This window comes from Pleurodeles waltl, chromosome 7 (assembly GCF_031143425.1).
Source record: "Pleurodeles waltl isolate 20211129_DDA chromosome 7, aPleWal1.hap1.20221129, whole genome shotgun sequence".
Lineage (NCBI taxonomy): Eukaryota > Metazoa > Chordata > Amphibia > Caudata > Salamandridae > Pleurodeles > Pleurodeles waltl.
Window position 1 is genome coordinate 1,302,377,575 of NC_090446.1, and position 21,607 is coordinate 1,302,399,181.

Here is a 21,607-nt window from a genome sequence, read left to right on the forward strand (position 1 = left end):
GGAGGAAAATCATTCTTTCTCTGTGAGGCAGCGATCCAAATCCTGGCTGTTCTGGTCAGGAACATTCCTAGAAATGCAATCTGACTGCTAGGAAAACACATCCAGCATGTGAGGGACATTAGTTGGTTATTTCTGAGGATGAACAGTGCTTTGGGGCGTCCACCTTCAGGAAAAGCATGAGTGGTGGGTGACTGGTCAGCTATGGCTACATGGCCACGTGTCTCTGCCATCAAAGACTATTTGATATCTTAAGCAGATGGCTGTGCCCCAATGGCGATATGGTAGCCAAGCCACCTACATTGCAATCAGCTCTATCAGTACCTTTAACCCAGGTTAAATGTGTTCATAGACTACACCCACACCTTTACTGCTCACAATCATCTGTGATTACAGTTTTGGCTTTACCATTAACATTATGTATAAAAGGTGCTTGGGTAGAATTCCACTTAAACTATAAAGAAGCTACTTAAAACTTCTCACCTCATTGAAAGTCTTCCGCTTTAACAATTTTGTCAAATGGGACAGTTTTCCATAAGTCAGAGAAAATAGCAGAGCTAATCTTTACTAACCAGAACAACAATCTTTTCTATGTACTTCCTGAGGTTAGTCTTGAAGGTATATCCTCACTGTTAATTATAAGACATGGGAATGCTACATAACTCAGCTTTTTCTGGGATTTAACTATATGAATCGTGAGATGATACTCCTGTAAGGTCTCTCACTCCCAATCTGTTCTCTTGCAAAGATCTTCCTCGGTTTCACTACCAATCAGGATGGCACTGTAGAAATAAAATATACCTGTCATACCAGTGCACACATTTTCCATAAATTTGTGCAAAAGAAATGCGGTGGACACCAAGCCACATAGCAACCTTTCCTGGTGTGAAATTCTCCAATTATAAAGCAGTGGACTGTCTTTACGCACAGGAGGAATTGCCTAAGTGGTTGCGTCTCCAGTCAAATAGGATAGAAGGAAGGCCTCCCGGGATTGGGCATCAGGTAAGGTGTTTGGTCGACAGGTGAAATGCAATTCTACGTGAGTCAAAAAGGATTGCGCTTTCTGAGAATGACCTGAAAATCTTTCTGGAGGAGCCAAAGGGATGGCTGAGGGAACTGTGAGGGAAATGTTAGTTGGAAGACTTCCTCCCGAAGCTTGAGTAGGAGGACCGAACCAACCCGCACCCTGAGGACCTTGCTCCTTCTTTTCTACTCTGTCTTGCAACTGACTCACTCTCACAGCTAGGCTAGTTGCTATATCTTTAGATGCTACTACATCCGATTGGAGCTGCGTAATTACTTTGACTAGCTCATCCAATGTGGCCATATTGACAACCTAGCGCAAACCACGAGGATTAAAAATTTGTGGGCTCACTATTTTGTCAAAGAGTCCGGATCCTCGGGGTTTGCGCCTGTTCCCAATATGTCCACCTCTTGGCAGCTCCAAACTCTACTAGCCGTTATAGCACAGAGTTAAAGAATGGCCAATTGGGGAAAGGGGTTTTAGGTTGGGAACAGCCTGGAAGGAGACCTGTGAAGGGAAAATTAAGAACACAATAATCAGATTATGCACTTTGACTTTCATAAACTTTGTTCAGGATAGCTATGGACTGATAACATGAATGATCAAGAACCTGCATTAATCATAACCTTATTAGCTCTGAGTACCTGGAAAATAAATAAGGATTATGCAAACATTCATATGAAAGTTTCCTTTGAATACAATCTGAAATTCAGAACCTTGAACTAAATCAAGTTATTTCTTTGAATAGAAGCTGCTTAATAACAGTGATCAATAAACATATTAGTTGTCAGGAATAATCTGCGTTAGGTTCATGAATGACTGTGCAAAGACACACTATAAGAGTAATCACTGAACAAATTGGTTGCAAGGATGCACTTTGTCTAGATCTTCAAGATGCAATTGCTTAAGAATTATTATACATTTTACATATCAAACATGTACATCAAGACTTCAATGTCTAGAAATGATCGCGCTTTCCGCCGATCTGAAACACAAGAGTTAAATGCCAAGAATTACTTTCACACTCTGTCATTGATTCAACCATCAGGAATCAAAGGTCAATATACGATCGCGCACTCTGCCGATCTGAAATGTGGAAGATAAATGCCAAAAATGAATTGCGCACACTGCTGCCGATTTAACCACCAAGGTTTAAATGCCAGGATACGATCACGCACTTTGCCGATCCGAACTGTGAAAGTTAAAGGCCAAGAATGAATCGCGCACACTGCTGCCGATTCAACCATCAAGGTTTAAATGCCAGGATACGATCGCGCACTCTGCCGATCTGAACTATGAAAGTTAAATGCCAAGAATGAATCGCGCACACTGTTGCCGATTCAACCATCAAGATTTAAATGCCAAAATACGATCACGCACTTTGCTGATCCGAACTGTGAAAGTTAAAGGCCAAGAATTAATCATGCACACTGCCGCTGATTCAACCATCAAGGTTTAAATGTCAAAATACGATTGTGCACTTTGCCGATCCGAACTGTGAAAGTTAAATGCCCAGAACGAATCGTGCACACTGTTGCCGATTCAACCATCAAGAGTTAAATGCCCGAAATGAATCATGCACACTGTTGCTGATTCAACCTTCAAGAGTTAAATGCCAAAATACGATTGCGCACTTTGCCAATCCGAACTACAGGAGTTAAATGCCAAGATAACCATCGTGAACGCGATGTTCCCAAAAGGCCCAAAACTCGAGTATTTCTGAAAACGGAGTCAGGGGCCTAACCCGACCTCCGTCTTACCTCCCTGCTGGAAGATCACCAAGGAAATTAAGCCAAAGCCTGGAAATCATAGGTAGGCCTTCAGAACAGGGGGTCGGGAAAATGCTGCTGCTTTGCACTGGGACCTCTGAATAGTGAGCATGTGGAGCTGGGCTGGGTCCCTTAAATAGACCCAGGCTCCGCCCACGTGCCACACCCAGCCAGGCTGCAGGAAGGGATTCTAGAAAGACTTAGAATAGGGACCACACCCTAACCACACCTTGTAATACCGCAGCAAAGCCTTGAAGATGAGCAATACATAGTAAGCAGCATTAATGATGTTTTAACATGAATTTCTGCAATGCAAAAGGTTAACATACTGCATTAATACATAATGCATGAATTATTACATTTCACAAGAGTCCGTTTATTGCATTATGTTGCCCGTAGAGCACGCACTGTCCTGATGTTGACAGTAACACTGTCTTCATAATCCTGGAGCTCCACACGTTGGCGTGGAAAGACTAGCCGTTGAAATTATGCCACGTTTGCTGCATTGTACAGCAATAAATCCTTTTGGCAATTTGCATTTTGTCTTAACCTGTGCATAATTTCCAGTATTTTACAGGTGACAGACTGCAGCGAACGTTTTTCACAGTCTAGTAGAATTTTATTATTGCAATTCAATCCTTAGCATGTGTGCTCTCAAGGTCTTTGTCACTTCCAGAAATTTCTATAGAGCAGCCACTGATTACAATGGGGTAGTAGATGGTGGAAGGTTTTGAATGAGATTTGTCAATTTGATTCTGGGTTTTCTTGAAGGTACTGGATTTCTCTTGCAGTTGGGAGCAATGTTGTCAATTTTGGAAATCCCGTTTTAGTGGCATTGCATGAGTTTGTAAATTCTTGAATAACTAGGCAAAAGGCATTTGTCTTTGGTAAAATGTTTTAACTATTTTTAAAGTGAGAGTACAATTATGTGTTTAGGCAGCTTGTAAACTGTAACAGGCAAGGATGTACCCAAAGGAAGGATGATTTTACTTTTATTGACAGTTTGGAGTGAAGTCACCCATTGTACCTTTGATCTAAATTCTTTGTTGAAGTTGGATTTATGTTGTCAAGGAAGAATAATAAACTCAGTTTTTCAGGGTTCACTCTAGGAAAGCTGCCCGGTGTCCTATTATGCAGGTTCATCAACTGTTTTTCAGTGTTCATCTATAGAAAGAACGAAATTGACCATGCCTTTTAAAATTTGTAATAGTGAAACCGAGTTATTACTTATGACCGAGGCTGGGCCCCTTTGGTGTAGGTGCAGTGCGTTGGCTACAATTAGTTGCTTGTTTCTTTTATACAAATCCATACCCTCCATGAAACAGACAAATACAAATACTAAGGGAATTGTATTGTTATAAACATACTTCACACTGGATTCCTGTGACATCGACGCACTCACGCTGTTTATAATTTAAAATGTTAACGTTTATTTTGCCGCCAGTATGTGCGTTACACAAAAGGAGACAGCACACGACCCTTCCGACGGCCCGCTCGACGACCAGCAACTTCCGGTTACCGAACGCACCCTCGGAACGCCGCGTGCATGTCACATTCCAATGCAGAAAAATAGTTCATAACATAACATCCCCTTTCATCTCTATTTAATGAGAACTGGTCGCAGTCACCTGCTGCGTTTTAAACTTTTCTCAAACTTTTTAAGCCCTCCTCAGCATAGGGGTTAAACAAACGCCAAGTTATTTATAGTTTTAGAACTCTCTACCTATCATCTCCTGAACAAATTGTGTCATTTGTAGACATCACAGCGCAGCCAATGGCAGCATTTTCTGAGATAAAGTAACCATCTCTTCCATGTTCTGGCAGGTCCTAGACCAGCTTACAATTGCCATTGGGCTAGCACTGTGGTAAAGTAGATAAAGGGGACACGTCAAAATGGAGACATGCTATAGTCATCCATTTAGGGCCTCGCTCTGAGTGTCCCTGTCATGTGGCTGGTAATTCCACCCGACTAGAGTTATGGATACCAGGGATACTGGTAAACCCAGGGTAAGGTGGCGGAGTTGTAGGGGGAATTGGGGTGGGGGGGGGGGAATTACCAGCTGAAAACACCTGGCACCCTGAAGATCCCCTGAGGAATGAATAATTTCTAGGAGAATTCATAATACCTGTCCTAATTCTCCTGGTTATGCCTTATTTCCCCTAGAATTAATTTCACCCAGAGAACCCCAGTTTTAGAACATAGGCCCTCATTATGACCCTGTCGGTCTTTTGACCGCCTTCTGTTAATGTGGCAGTATCACCGCCAACAGGCTGGTGGTGTAGACAGCCACATTATAAGCATCACCACTCATACCACCATGGCGGTATGAACTGCCGGGCTGGAGATGTTCATCTCTGACCCGGTGGCCCACAGAGTACCGCCGGTAGTATTTTGACCTGGCCTACCACGGTAGGCGGTAGCACTGCTACGAAAACCATGGCAGTAGGGCTACCGGTGACAGGGAATTCCTTCCCTGTCACTGGTAGGCGGCTCCCCCACACCCTCAGCAAGCATCTGACCCCCCATACAAACACTAGTCTCCCAACCCCCAATCCATACACTAGCCCCCTCACCCCCGATTCATACACTAACCCCCGATGCAAGCACGCATACACACAGACATCCAAACATGCACTCAGGCAACCATACAGACATCCAAACATGCACTCAGGCAACCATACAAACAGACATCCAAACATGCACTCAGGCAACCATGCAAACAGACATCCAAACTCGCACTCACTTCAGCATTCAAACACTCATTCACACATGCATACACACATTCATACATACACGCAGATACCACACACTCGCACACAACACCCCCCACCCTCCAACCCCCTCTTCTGTCGGACGTCCAACTTACCTTGTCCGTCGAGGAGGTCATCTGGCAGGGAAGGGGCGCTGCTACCGCCGGCAGAGTCCCTCCAGCAGGACACCACCAGGCCGTACTAAAGGTCATAATACGGCTGGCATATTTCACATGGGGGCGGTGACTCTCCTTCATAACTCCTTTGCAAATAAAATGTCACTTGTAATGAGAGCTTGAGTGAGCAGAAGATACAGGGGGACTGCACAGTTACTGTAGGATTACTGCAAATACTAACATGCTACTGTTTTAGAGTAATATGATTGCAATACAGTAGTGCTTTTTTACATTATGCAAATATTGCCTACATAAATTGGTTAGCTCCAGTTAAACATTGGTAATAACTACACATGGATACACACAGACGCGTATAACGTGGAAGATCATGTACTAATAATGTTACACATTATTACCCAGTTTGGACTCAAACGCCAAATACCCAGGATGATATCATACCTCCTAATTGCACTAGTGCTATCATCCCCAAATGTATGCAGAACTTTAAAAGGGGTTGTCATTAACATTCCCAAACAGTTAGGGTCCATGGACTCCATACTGCATAAATTACATCAGAGACGAGACTTACCACAGAAAATACTATACAACACCACGGCACAAGCCTAGATTCCCGGTGTCGGAAACTAAGACACTGCATTTAACACTGTTTTGACCTTATCAGAAGAGTGAATAACATGAATGCAGAATTAATGTAAGTATTCCCTTCACTACTCATTGGACTGAGGAAGAGTGCCTCGGTGCCAGACACTGCACAATGTCAAAGCACGGCAGACCGGTGCCTTATTTAGATATTATATATTTAGATCTCAATATCTAAATGAAGCTCACTCTCCTGCGATTTGTATGTGAATTAATGTTTCCTTTTTCAGTAGTTATGATTGATGGATCTCTGCCATTCAGTATTTATTTTCTCTAAAGATGTACATGCATCGGATAGCTTAATGAAACTTCACTTACACCAATCTTTTCTCTTCTCATTTAGGATTGTTTAGTAACCTTCTGTGCCTCGATAAAGAGGTGATTGTGAAGAACCTGCAGGAGGCTTTACCTGCCGACTGGAGGAGTGGCTCAAAAGAGGTGACCTGGAACCCTGGAGTTTCCCATCAGCCTCCAAAAGAATGGCTTCACGCCTTCTGGAACTTCCTTCGGCAGGAAGCTGATGTGTTATCTCCATTCGAAGGCCATCCCCTTGTTCCATTAAGTCCCATTCGCAAGGACACTACGCAGATGGAACTGGCAAGACTGACAAAGAGCACTTCTCTGCTCTTCCAGACTCATGATGGGCACAACTTGGCAGAGACCACTACTAATGTGATTGAAACTATTGGATGTACAGTGATACGCCAGCAGGACCCACAGGTGTGGCACAACTGTCTTTCTGAATATGTTATGACACCAACTCCAAACAACATCCTAAAGTCAATTTCAAATCTAGGGGTGGACAAGGTTGTGCTAAGACTTAAAAGGATGACCTCAGAACAAAAAAAGTTGTTTAGTGATGTCCTTTCTCAAGCCTCTTTTTTAAGTACAAACGAACGTAGGGTTTTATCTCAGTTGCCCATCTTTAAAAACATGTGTTCCCTCAAGAGCCCAGGTTCAGAGCTGGTTGCAGCTGTTAATGCCCAAGCTGTAGATAAACTTACTGTCCCAGATATTCCCAGAGACCTGGTGTTGCCAGAGATGCTGCTCATCTGTAGAGATGAGAATGATCGAAGGCTGCTGCTGCAGATGGAGGTCACCTTCATCAGTGCAACTGAAGTCGCCTATCTCTCAGCCCAGGCCATCAAAAGTGGCCTTTATGCTCATCAGCAAAGCAAAGCAGAAGATATCATGCTGTGGGTATTGAGAAATGGCGGCCTGCTGTTTAGCCAGAAATTAGAGCTTAGGCAGTGTTGTCAGACCCTACGATTTATACCTTGTGACCAGAAGCTTGTCCAGCCATCTGCTCTCTTTGATCCTCGATTGAAAATATTTCAGGATCTGTTTCCACCTTCAAGATTTCCTCCACAAAGTTATCATGAACCAGTAATACTAGACTCTCTGAAATCACTTGGAATAAAGGACTCAATTGAAGATATCAATCCAGCTGACATTTTACAGATTGCAGAAGAGTTGGACAAGAACCAACAAGATGGACAACTTCAGGGTCTAGAAAAAAAGTCCAGGGCTCTGGTCAAGGTATGCAATGAAACCCATGTATTGTACATCTTTGAGCAGCATAGTCTGCAATCTTTGTGCAACCTGTCATGGGTGCCATGGAATTCTCCCATTTCTAAGATTGTATTTCTTAAACCATCGCAGCTGAGAAGTATGATGTACTCAACTCTTGTTCAATTGGCAATGCCTCTCACAGACGAATTCAATCAACAGGCTAGTGAACAACTTGGCCTCAATAGTCCACCACCTGCTGAGAAAGTAATTGAACATCTCACAAATCTCAGCCATCAATACCAGACAGAAAATTCCTACTCACTGGTTCTGAAACTGCACAACATTTACAATCATATACAAAATAATGTATGCCAGTTCTTGACTGTGTTGAATGGTATAAAAATATGGAATGGGGAGGGCTTTTCTGACGCTACTGACATCCTGTTGTCATACCCGGAAGGCTTAGATCTGAGTTGTCAAATAAAAAAGGTCCCCCAAGAGTTCCTCATGTACAGAACAATCTTTCATATGGCTGGGGTACGTGAGACCATGTCAGAGACAGAGATAATAAACATGCTCAATGAACTAATGCAGGATATCCAAAACAGGAGCTCTGGTTGTGGTACCAATGATGAACTTAAGCTAGCTCTTTGTATTATAGACTGGATGAAGAGAAGGGGATACCACAGTATGGATGACTTGCCAGTCCCAGTGCAGGCTGGCAACAGTGGATTCACCTTGAAGCCACTGTCTACTGCCCTGTTCTGTGACATGCCAAAGGAACGTTTGAATGACCTGGGAGATGAGCTGGACTATAATATTGTTCATGAAGATATTACATTTGCCACTGCCACATTTCTGAAAATCCCACTTCTCAGCACCAAGTTCCTGAAACCTGAATATTTTGAGCCCTGGGGTCCATCAGAACCTATAACACTCCGTATAAAGAACATTCTGAAAGAGTATAGTGAAGAGGTTGAGCTCTTCAAGGAGATGATACAGAATGCAGATGATGCAGGTGCCACAATCTGCAATTTCTTAGTCGACATGAGACAAAACCTTGATTATCGAAACAGCCTCATAGACCCAGCCATGACATCCTGCCATGGACCAGCTCTCTGGTCCTACAATAATAGTAATTTCAGTGAAGAAGACTTTCGCAACATCACACGGGTTGGGGCAGCAACAAAAGAACTGCAGCTGGAAAAGATTGGAAAATTTGGTCTGGGATTCAATACTGTGTACCATGTAACTGACGTGCCCTCTATCCTAAGCGGGGGCAGTGTTCTAATATTTGATCCTAATGCATGCCACCTTAAGAAGCACATTCAGAGTGAGGCTAACCCTGGCCTTAAGCTGAACTTCCAGAAACATCTACATGTATTGCAAATATTTAAAGACCAGTTTCATCCTTACCAGAATGTTTTTGACTGTAATCTGAAAGACATCCATGATTACAATGGAACACTTATTCGATTGCCATTTAGAACAGAGGAAGATGCTAGAGATTCAAAGATCTGTAATCGCAGCTTTGGTGCACAAGAGATCAAGCTGCTTATGGATACCTTCAAAGAATCATCCCAAAACCTCATCATTTTCTTAAAAGGGGTGCAGGAAGTAACCTTGGGCTATCTTCAACCAGATTCATCCTCAAGTGAAAAAGAGACATGGTTACTGAAGGTAAGTAAAAATCAGATTCAACAGCTGACATTCCCAGAAAACTTCCTCCTGCAAAAGAAATTGATGACTGTCACAGAAGTGGTAACAGGAAACAAAGCCCGAAATGTCAATGAGTCTAGCATCATCCAAGTTACCAGGACAGAAAACTCAGTGGAAACCTTGAAATATTACCTGGTGCACTCCAGCTTTGGCATTATGAAATCACTTCAAACATTCCAAGAGAGTAGGCAGAACAACAAAAAAGTTGACCTCCCATTAGCTGGTGTTGCTTTGCCATTAATGACGAACATAGACACTGGTAAATGGAGACCTAATCTCAAGGACTTTGAGGGACAAGTCTTCTGTTTCATGCCCCTTCCCATTTTCTCTGGCCTCCCATTTCACCTCAATGGATCCTTCTCTGTCATGTCCAACAGGAAGAGCCTATGGGACACAACTGATAAGGGGGAATGGAACAGGCAGCTACTTCGTGATGCTGTTATTGTTGCTTGTGTGGGAGCTTTGACTCAACTCCAACAAATGTGTCTGGATGCTAAAATGGAAGACTACAGCTACTATACTTTCTGGCCCAATATAAAAAAATCGAAATCAGTATTTGCAGAGGCTTCCACTGCCTTTTACAGAGCAGTGGCCTATGGCATAGATAAAAATGTTCTTAAATTATTCAGCGATGAACATGTATGGTGCTCAATTGAACATGCATGCTTCTTAAGCTGTGATATTGTGGAAAACACAGAGGTTGGGGAGATGGCCTCACATGTTTTCTCTGCAAATCTACCAAACCCATTTGTAGCTGTGCATTTGCCAGAGTGGGTAAAAGATGGTTTCATTGCAAGTGGTTGTGGTGAGGCCCTGCTTTGTAATACTTACAACTGGGAAAGATTTTACAAAGAGATTGTGTTCACAAACTTTGATTATTTACCAGTGGAGGCAAGAGATGCTCTCATTATTCATGCCATTGACATGAACAATAAAGATGTGGACAAACTGCTAAGGCGTGTGCCTTGCATTCCATCTACCCCCTCAGGAGCTTTACAGCTCATTAGTAACCTAGTGCACCCAAATGGCAATGTGGCTTTACTTTTTGATAAGGAAGAGGGTTGTTTTCCATCTGGGACATCAGAAACGTACATGAATTCACAGCGGTTGTCCCGCCTAGAACATCTTGGTATGTTAAAAGACAACATATCTGCAGAACAGCTGATTAGGAGAGCTAATACTATTTCGGAAGTCTGGAAGCTTGATAAAACAAAGGCATGGTGCCGGATAAACAAAGTGCTTGACATTCTAAAAGACACTGTACAGAAAAAACTTTGCAATGAATACCAATCAATGTTTAGGAGAATTTCTTTTCTGCCTGCCGTTATTCCACCTTGTGACACACAGAAGGATGCCAATGACATTGTCCTTAAGAAGCCAACAGAGGTTTTCCACTACAAACAATGTAGTTTGGTAAATATGTGTGAACCGGTTCTAATCAAAGAGTATGCTGGGCATCAGTTTACTATCTCTTCAGATGTCATGGATTTTTTGGGACTGAGAACTGACCCGCCAGTTCCGATGGTGATGTCACAGTTGCAGAAGACTCAAACAAATGCAAATATGTTTTCAAGACACGAGCTTACACAGGTGGTCCGCAAGTGCTATACCTATTTAAACAAGCACATAAAGGATGATCCACGGGTAAAGCGTACTGTCCAAGGAAAAGCTCAGACTTTTCCCTTTGTTCTTATAGGTCAGGAGTTTGTGCCTTTAAGTTCCATTGCACGTGATGTGCAATTTGAGGCAGCACCTTACTTGTACCAGTTACCTGGTGAATATCATTTGTTTGATATTTTGTGGGAGTGTGTGGGACTACGTGAAAGGTTTGCTTTTGATGATTATAAAGCGGTCCTTGAAAGAATGGCTAAAAGGTATAATGGAAAGGGCCTATCGACGAAAGAGCTGGACTTGGCATTGACCATTGTAAACATTGGATTAAAAGGAGAACTGAAGGACAATACTTCAAGCCACTACCAGGTTCAAGGCCTCTTCCTACCTGACCAAGACTCTGTCATGCGTCCAGCAGACAAACTCCATTTCAACGACACACCCTGGCTACCTTATAAAGAAACACTTTTCTGCCATGGAATGATCCCTCGAGCAGTGGCTTTGACGCTCAGGGTACCAACCAAGATTCACAAAACACTGCAGAATCTGAAAATCCATTCACTTTCCCAATGGGCCTCAAGCTTTGGTGCTAAGCAAGACCTCACAAGACGCATTAAAAATATTATTGCAGAATACTCATCCAAGAAAGATATATTGAAAGAGCTTATTCAAAATGCGGATGACTCGGGTGCCACAGAGCTTCACTTTGTGTGGGACAGCAGGACGCACCCTGCATTACGCACCTTTGGAGAAAATTGGAAGTCTCTGCAAGGCCCCGCTCTCTGTGTCTACAACAACAAGGTCTTCACCAACAATGATATTGATGGCATCCAACAACTAGGTAAAGGTGGTAAAGGGGACAGGCTGGGTAAGACAGGGAAGTACGGTATTGGGTTTAATTCCGTTTATCACTTAACAGACTGTCCTTCTTTTGTCACTGGAGACAGCATGTTGTGTGTCTTTGACCCCAACCTTTTATTTCTGCCAACAGCTGACGAACATTCACCCGGGGCGATGTTCAGCATTAACCAGGAGTTCAAGAGTACATTTGCTGATGTGTACAGCTGCTTTCTTCCTTCACTTTTTTGCCTCGATCAAGGGACACTCTTCCGATTGCCACTGAGGACAGCTGAGACAGTAGCTAAATCCCAAATCTCTGACCAGACTGTATCCAGCCATGACATTGAGGCATTATGGGGGGAACTTGAAAACAATGCAAATGATTTAATGCTGTTTCTGAATAACATTCAGAAAATTACATTTTCAAAAATCACAGAGACAGATAATAAGCTGCAGAACATCCTTTCTATTGAGACAGAGCTGAAAGGTGACTGTGCTGGAAAAAGACTAACCTTCCAAGAAAAACTTAATGAGTTGGCAGAAGTAGGGCAATCCACGGCTATGTCCATACCTTTTCAGGTAATATATACAATGATAATAAAATGTAGCAGTTTTACCTCTTCTTCCAAGTGGATGATAGCCAGGCAGATTGGTGTTCAAGAGGGTAAATGCACTGACCTGCAAAGAGTATTGAATAGTTTGAAGTACACTCATGTACCACATGGTGCTATAGCTGCTTGCATCAACAGCCATGAAAAAGGCCGGGCCTTTTGTACTCTGCCTCTGCCAGTGGAGACTGGCCTACCTGTTCACATTAGTGGAAGCTTTATCGTGGACTCAGCCCGCAGGGACATCTGTAAAGAAGATGGTGGAAGTGGAAAGACTGAATGGAATTCTTTGATCATGACACACCTTCTTGCCCCACTGTATAGTGACCTTCTTGAATATATGTGCCAGGATCTATCTCGAAGTAGACAAGCACCAATAGAGTTTGAAAACATGTCTGCTTGTGAAAATGTTCTCAATTCACATTTTTTGAGATTCTTCCCTCACACCTCTGAGGCAGTTCCCCCAATGTGGCAAAAAATAATTGGCCATGTCTACTATTCTATTTTTGAGAAGAAGCTTCAGCTCATTCCATTTTTTAGACTGAAAACCATCCAAATCCACACTTTCAGAAAAGAGACTGTTAATGTCGAGTGGTCAGCAGTCGGACATGAGTGTGGAAGTGCAGAGCCTTACTTCATCATCTCTGACATACAACCACACACGGAGCGTGTTCTTCATAACATTAACATGAAATTAGTGTTTCAATTCGACAGCCTCCTAAGAGTTTTTGAAGAGCTAAAAAAGGCAAAGGTGAATGCTCTAAAGGTATGTCCTGAATCTGTGTGCAACTTCCTTAAGGTCATTAGACTGTATCCCGAAGGAGATGGACTCCCTTTACCAGTCTGTGATACTCTTCTAAAAGATGAATTCTCTTGTTCTACTCTGTTGGAGTTTTGCATCCAGGTAGCACATGAGAAAGCAGAATACCTTAATGAGCTGCCAATCATGGTAACAATGGATGGTAATCTTGGAAAATTTCAACGTGACAGCCCCAAGTTTTGTAGCATGTATTCAGATCTTTTTCCTGCACACATTGACCAATTTGCCAGCAACAACGTAATTAAACCTCAACATATTGCATTGCTTCAAAAGGAAGGTTTCCTTAAACACTTCTCCATTCAAGAGTCAGCAGGTTTCATTAAAGAATATTTGGGGAATAGATACCAGATTTTAGGGGGGAACTCCAATGGTGGAATAAAGCTAAAGACAGAAGATAAGAAGTGGTTGATAAGAGTGTGGGAATATTTTGAGACAGAAGCTCAAACACTTCATGTTAGAGATAAAAAGACTAGCAGTAGATTATTCAGAGATTTGATTGCCTATTTTTCAGATTGGGCTGTATTACCAGTATCTTCCTTAAAGTGTAACAAGGACACATTTTTGCTAAATCTTGGTGACTGCAGCACTATAGTTTATGAGTGGTCAGATGAAGTGGCCAAATGCCTTTCCAAGCTGGGAATTTTTAGGTTAAACACCTCTTTGTTACCCTTTGACATAGGATTCCACTGCATGAAGCCTCATCTTTTGCAGCCAAATGACTATGCTGCAGTCCTGGCGCAGCTCTGTTCCAGACGTGAGGAACTCCATTGGAGTGAATTGACAGACAGGGATGCTGATTATATCCTGCGAATCCTCTCAGAATATTGGAACACTCCCTACAAATTACAATATCTTCCCCTATTTGAGACAATACAAGGAAGTCGACAGTGCCTCCATATGTATTCAAAGCGGTACATTCTCAAAACAAGGTTGCCCAGTGAATCTTCCATTTTTCATGAACTCTACCAAATAGATAAGCAGACAGTTTTCCTTCGTGAAAATTATCTCTATGAGAAATTGCAAAATGACCTAAACATTCAAATGTTTGATGATGTACAATTTCTTGTTACATTTTTGCTTCCACTTTTTACAAGCATGGTTAAAGAACAGCTCCTCAAAGTTGTGGACTTGATCCAGAAATTACCTAACTATTATAGGAAAGAGTTTGAGGCTCAAAAACCCCACATATTTAAATCACTTGGATCGATCCGGTTCATCAGAGATAGGCATGGAACATTTCAGTTGCCTTCTTACTTCTATAATCCGGATAATTTGGTATTTAAAACATTTGAGCTGTATGAAAGGTTTATCCCTGAAGGTTTTTTTCAACAGTTAGGATATACCTTTCCCCAGTTAAAAGAAACTCTTCTGGGTCTTGGCATGAAGAGCAACATTTCCGATGATGAGTTCGTAGAGTTTGCCACACTTGTTGAAACGGAGGCGAGAAGGAGCACCACACTAAAAATGCTGAAGCCCAAGAGCAAAGTGTTGTATTCCCACTTGCTCCAGCTACAAGTAGAAGACCTAAAAAATGACTTCATAAGCTGAGTGTGCAACATTTGTTTTGTAGCTCCCTTTACTATAGCAAGTGACCTGCAGAAACTCAGCCCCTCTTATACCAAACCAATGAGCTTTGTTCCTCTAAAAGGATCACTTGTGAAATCAAAAGACGAAGAAGTACAATTGGTATGGACATCTATGCATATTCTGAAGGCACCGTATGCAAAAAGAAAGTTACTGGAAGCATTTGGTGTCCTCTTTGAGCCACCAACAGGGTTAGTCCTGGAGAACTTGAAGAATGTTTGCAAAGAACAGTGCTATGACAGAGAAATTCAAACCCTTCGCAGTAAAGTTTTGGAAACAAGTTATGCATTCCTTCAAAAACAAACCACCTTTAATTCAAGCTCCCTCGCTAGTTTTCCAGTCATTTTAGTGGAGGACAATACTCTAGCACAACCTCATCAGGTAGTCCTATCACTGCAGGAAGACATAATGTTTAGGCCTTATCTTTTTAAAGTGCCCCCTCACCTGGCTGCCTACAGTGACCTGTTTCTGAATATTGGGGTAGAAGCAGAGCCCACAGTGCGCCACTATGCTAGGGTACTTGCCACAATCTACGAGGAAACCAAAGATAAGACATCCCATCATCCTAACCAACACCGGACTTTGTTGAAGGCCACTGCCAAAATCTTTTTACTACTTAAAGAATGTATGCCTATCCAAGATGTTGAATTCCTAAAGCCACTTTATCTTCCTGACTCACATGAGAGACTGTATGATTCATCTACCCTGGTCTTTATAAACTGCAATTCCAGCAGGGAGATCAGTCATTTGAAAGGTGATTTTAAGTTCCTGATACATCTTGAAGGCTGCAGTGTATTTAATGATGAATATGAATTGGAGAAACTTCTAAAGCAACTTCCTGAGGACATACGACCAAAGATGCTCTCCCAAGTTACAACAGAAAGCCTAGAATCAATGGTACTGTGCAATCTTGGGGATAGCTGTGAATTGAAAGAACAGTTACAAGGCCTTCTTTTGTCCAGTAGCTTCCAAGAAGGCCTTACCAGCCTTCTGAGAGCCCAAAGCAAAGGAGAGATGTCTGCAGAGAAGGCCACCGCCGAATGCCAAGCTGTCTTTCGAAATCTGGAGATTGTTTGTTGTGAGAGGATGCAGACAGTTCTTTTAAAAGGTTCTCTGCCTCTGCAAGGCACTTCCTTATTTAAAGATGTGTTCATCAAGAAAGGACCAGAAGGGCAGTCTCAAGTCTGCCTTGTACACAAGGAAGCAATGAATGTGCGTGAAACTGTAAATATAATGTCTTCTTTGGCAAAAGAGATTAATGGGTTAATGATGAATTTGCTTGTTCCACAGTCCATGCTCATCCTTTTGGAAATGCTCACTTGTGAGAGTCCTGAAGAGATAAGTAGTGTTCTAAAAAAGCACAGTATTTTGACAAGTAAGACTGCAAGTCAAGCTGCCTTTTCCTTGCCAAATCCAGGTGAAAAGATCTCAAGAGAATGGCATGATTCCCTGGATATGAATATTCTGAACTGTTTCAAAGTGGGGGACTATGTAGGCTACATGGATCCTTCTGGAGAAGAAGTGTACTTGTATGCAATCATCCTGGAGAAACTGGAGTTGAGGGTTTGTGGTGACACCGAAGTGGAGATGTTCAGAATTGATCTTGGAGCAGGATGTATAGTTGACGTCAGCACGCTTGACCTCTATCAGTTCAAGAAAAGTCACATCAACAAGAACAATTGTAGCAAGCTTAAGATGATGATGGAAAATCCTGAAGAGCAGAAAGGAAAAGAAAATAAGTGGTATGAGAAGTCTGAGAGAGACATAAAAAAGGAAATTGATGAGCAGCTAGCAGTTATTTGGAAATTGTCTCTGTCTGAGAGGAAAAGATCCATTAGAAGACTTTACTTAACATACCATCCTGACAAGAACTTAGGACAGGAGAAACTTGCAAATGAAATCTGCAAATATCTCTGCCAGGTGATCAGTAATCTAGAAGTGGACAAAAATTGCAAGAGTGAAGGATGCTCTGAGAAGCAATATCAAGGTTTTTCTGAGTTCTGGAGTCAATGGGACAAGCAGGCGTATCAGCACAGAAAGTACTATGAAGAATTTACCAGGAAATCCGATCATAGCTATACCTTCTGGGGTTACCACAACAGGCGTCAGAGAAGATCAAGGCCAGAAGAAGCCAGCAGATGGTTCCGTCAAGCTGACTGTGATCTAAGAGCTGCATCCAGCGATATTGGTCATAGCAGCCCCGAATGGGTGTGCTACAAGGTTCATCAAGCAGTAAAGAAGGCTCTGATTGCAGCTCTATATAAGAAAGAAGGCAATTTCAGTAAAGACTGCCATGTATACTATTTAGCTACAAAGGTATCCACTTTTAGTAGCACCCTTCGGGAAATAGCAAAAAAAGTGAGTGAGCTGGAGAAAAATGGAGTCGACGATAATAAGACACAGTATCCAAACTATCACCCTAAACCAGGCATTCCCAATGATTGTATCCCCTCAAATCAGGAAAAGGTAGTGCTTAAAATGGCAAGGGATGTCCTTGACAGAATCAATGAATATTTACAACAGTAAAGAAAGTCTTAAAATAGTGCTTCATTTTGTACAGAATGTTAGATTTTTCAGTGAATAGAAATTGTTTTATCTAGGAATTCAAGTTTAAAGGAAGCTATTGACATAGCAAAGGGTATTGAGCATACAGTAGAATGTGTGACAAAGTTGAAAAAAGAAACATAACCTGGCTTAGAAATTCCCAATTGCAATAAGATCCAAGAAGTAAATGTGTCAAAGAAGAAACAAAATGTATATGATAAAGATTTGTCAAAACAAGATAGTCCGAAATTGAGATGTTATCGATGTGGTAATCACAATCATCTAGCCAACAGTTTGACATGTACTGAATGTATTGTAACATGTCAGAAGTGCGGCAAAAGAGGTCATTTTGCTAGAATTTGCAGGGAACAAGAGTTAAAATAAGTGCATATACTAGATTATATAGAGAATCAACAACCAATTATTGTTTTCACATGAAAGATAAATAAGAGTATTTTGAAATAAGCTACCCAGAATGTACAATTGAATTAGATGGCAAAAATGTAACATGTTTGCTGATTCATGTTTACCATTTACTTTGTTACATCATAAGGTATTTGCTGATATGTTTAAAAAAGACCAGTATGTTTTAGAGTCAATGGATATAAACCCCTGGGGGATATAATATAGATCCTATGCCATTAGAAGGAATGGTGAAAATGAGAATAACCTTGAAGGGAAGGTCTGTGGTAGGTGAAGTGTATATTTCCAAAAAAGGATCAAATTTGTTGGGCTTGGACACCAGAAGGAAGAATGAAATTAGACCTAAACAATAATGAACCGCTGATGCTTTTAGATAAAACAATGATTGCAGAGCATATATGTGAGGAATTTCCTATGTTGTTTTCAGATAAATTGGGGTTACTAAATGGGTTTCAACATAAAAGTAAATTAAAAAGAAAGGGTAACTCCAGTAGTTCATAAAGCACGCCCCATTCCCATGAAGGAACCTTTACAAAAATAAATTTATAAATGACTTCAGCAAAAAATACCAGTGGATTGTTTTGAATGGTTATCCCTAATTGTTTTAATTAACAAAGGAGAAAATAAAAGGATTTGATTATGTATCGATTTGGGAGGCCTCAAGAACAATATACAGATTGAAAGTTATCCTCTTCACAAGAAAAAACGAGTTGTTATGTTCCCAAGATGATATTCTGATTTATGGTGACACAATGGAAACTCATAAGTACCATGTTAAGAGTAGTTTTAGATAAATTGGAGAAAGCAGACTTTGCAGTCAAGAAGATTAAATGGCAGATTGGTACGGGATCTGTAGAATACATAGGACACACTATCTCAAAAGATGGTATAAAGCCAAGATTCAGCTTGAATGAAGAAGTTAATAATGCTCCAAGGCCAAATAATAAAGATGAAATAGGATTGTTCCTTGGTTTGGCAGAGTATGCCAAAATAGCAGATGAAGCTACTCCAATAATTTCAAAATGGATTTTAGGATTAGAGGGTTACAACTTTAATATGAATATGGCATATGCACGAGGAAAGAAAAATGTAGCTGCAGATTGTTTATCACATCTACATCTGGAAGAAGGGATAGAAGAGAAGGGAATCAGGAGATTTATGTAAATTGGGTAATGAATGTTCCAGCTATTTTGAAGGAGGAATGGGAAGAGAACTTAAAAATAGATGAGGTTTTATAAGAGGTTGGTCAAATAGAGTAAGAGAAGTCCCAGAAAATATTAAGAAGTTTTAGGATGTTAGAAATTACCTTTGTGGTATAGAGGACAATGTCCGCAGAAGTTTGAAGACGTTACAAATCGGTACCTCCTAACACCCTCTGGGAAAAAATTATGATTTAGGTTATAAAGAGCATTTATGGAGAAATGTATCCAAATCAAAGGTAAGGGCACATTACTGGTGTGGACACTCTCACTGAAGAATTAGTCAGTGACTGTGGCATTTGTACTTTAAGTGACTAAATGAACACCATCAGCAACTTTAGCACCTGTATTGGCACCAAAGAGCCCTTGGGACAAATTGGCATTGGACATAATTGGTCCATTAAGGGCCAGATGTAGCAAACTGTTTGCGACTCGCAAACGGCGAAAATTGCCGTTTGCAAGTCGCAAACGCGTGTTTGCTATGCAAAATGCATTTCCAAGTCGCAAATAGGAAGGGGTGTTCCTTTCCTATTTGCGAGTCGCAGTGGTATGCAATTTCATTTGCGACCGCATACGAGTCGCAGTTACCATCCACTTGAAGTGGATGGCAACCCACTCGCAAACGGGAAGGGGTCCCAATGGGACCCCTTCCCCTTTGTGACTGGACCCACAATTATTTTTTCAGGGCAAGGGACCACTACCTGCCCTGAAAAAATCCGAAACTAAAGGTTTCGGTTTTTTTTTTCTAAGTGCAGCTCGTTTTCCTTTAAGGAAAACGGGCTACACTTGGAAAAAAAAACTGCTTTATTTAAAAGCAGTCACGGACATGGAGGTCTGCTGTTCCCAGCAGGCCTCCATCCCATTGAGTGCCCAGAGTCGCTATGGGGGCGCAAATTGCGACCCACCTCATTAATATTAATGAGGTGGGTCTTTGTGACCCTATAGCGACTCGCAGAAGGTGTCTGAGACACCTTTCTGCATATGGTTTTGCGACTCGGAAATTGCGAGTCGCTCGGAGTCGCAATTTTCGAGTGGCAAAACCTAGTTTTGCTACATCTGGCCCTAAATAACTAGACTATACATACAAATTTCATGTTAGTTTTACTGGATTAACAGTTACATTGGGTGACAACTGAACTAGTTAATTCAATAAACACGGAGACAGTTATTATGTCTTTACAAGATGCTTTTTACATTGAAGGTATTCCGAAGGCCCTGGTGACAGATAATGGAGTACAATTTACTTCAGCGGAAATGAGGAAGTTTGTAAAACACTTACTGTCAATAAATCATCTGTGCACTTACTTATATTGTCCTAATACTAATAACATGGTAGAGCAAGTAAACAGGCTGATAAAAGAATGCATACAAAGGAGAGTTGTGTCTAGAATCCCAATTGAAGGTGCAATTCAATGTTTGTTGTGGTCTTATCACACTACCCCACATTGTTCAACAGGAGTGGCACAATTTGGGGCATTGAAACAGAAGTTGGAGCTGCCAGTCACAAACGTATCTCCATGTTGGTTGAATGGTGGAGCTTCTGTTTGGGCTAACAGAGATAAAGTGAATGGTTATATTTTGAGGAACCAAAGTAAATACAAGGGCGGATATGATAATATCCATTGTGCCAAGACCTAGAGGTGGAATGTGGTAGATTGGATATTGGTGAAGAGACTTCCATGCTCTAAGGTGAATAACTCAATGTATTCTAAACCTATGTGAATATTCAAGTGAAATGCCATGATGTGATTTTGAAAAATAGGCAAATATGAAGCATGGACAAGTTATCTAAGCACTCAATTCAGGCATACATTACCAAAAACTCTACAAGATTGATACTGCAACAGAGTGGATCAGGGCGTAGATTTGAAAGAGATGGTAGAAGACATTCACCACCAATTTGGCTCAAGGATTACATTTTTCTAGTTAATCCTCTTAAAGGAGTGTGATGTGTTATAATATATGTAATTCATTCACTGTTCCGTATGATATTACAGTTCAAGAACAATAAATGTTCAAAAATTTTTTTTGATATCTTTCACCATCCCTGTATTATGCCTACCCATGAACATTCAGTGGTTTGTCAGTTTAGAATGTTACGGTGCTTCTGTGAGATCTGACAGGAGAGCTTGGAGTTGAATTAAAAAACATTGGGGGTCATTACAACCCTGGTGGATGGCAGAGAACCGTCGGTAAGACCGCCAACAGGCTGGCGGTCTTACCTAGGTGAATTATGACCATGGTGGTTACCGCCATGGGCATCCGCCGGTTCTCCGTCCCGCCCGCCAGGGTGGAAACGACCGCCGGGCTGGAGACCTGGGTCTCCAGCCCTGCGGCCGTCAGTATACCGCTGGCAGTATTTGGACCCGGCTTACCGCCGTGGATTTCCTGCGGTTTGAACCGCCATGAAATCCTTGGCGGTAAGCACTA

General features: G+C 41.6%; 1 protein-coding gene across 1 annotated transcript in view; it reads left to right on the plus strand.

Moving 5' to 3' along the window:
- Window positions 1-21,188, plus strand: part of LOC138247046 (sacsin-like) — a 149,002-nt gene extending 127,814 nt beyond the window's left edge. Inside the window, 1 exon segment of the mRNA XM_069201796.1 lies at window positions 6,661-21,188. Coding sequence (XP_069057897.1) covers window positions 6,661-17,537 — 10,877 coding nt within the window. The 3' untranslated portion in view covers window positions 17,538-21,188.
- Window positions 21,189-21,607: the final 419 nt, after the last annotated feature.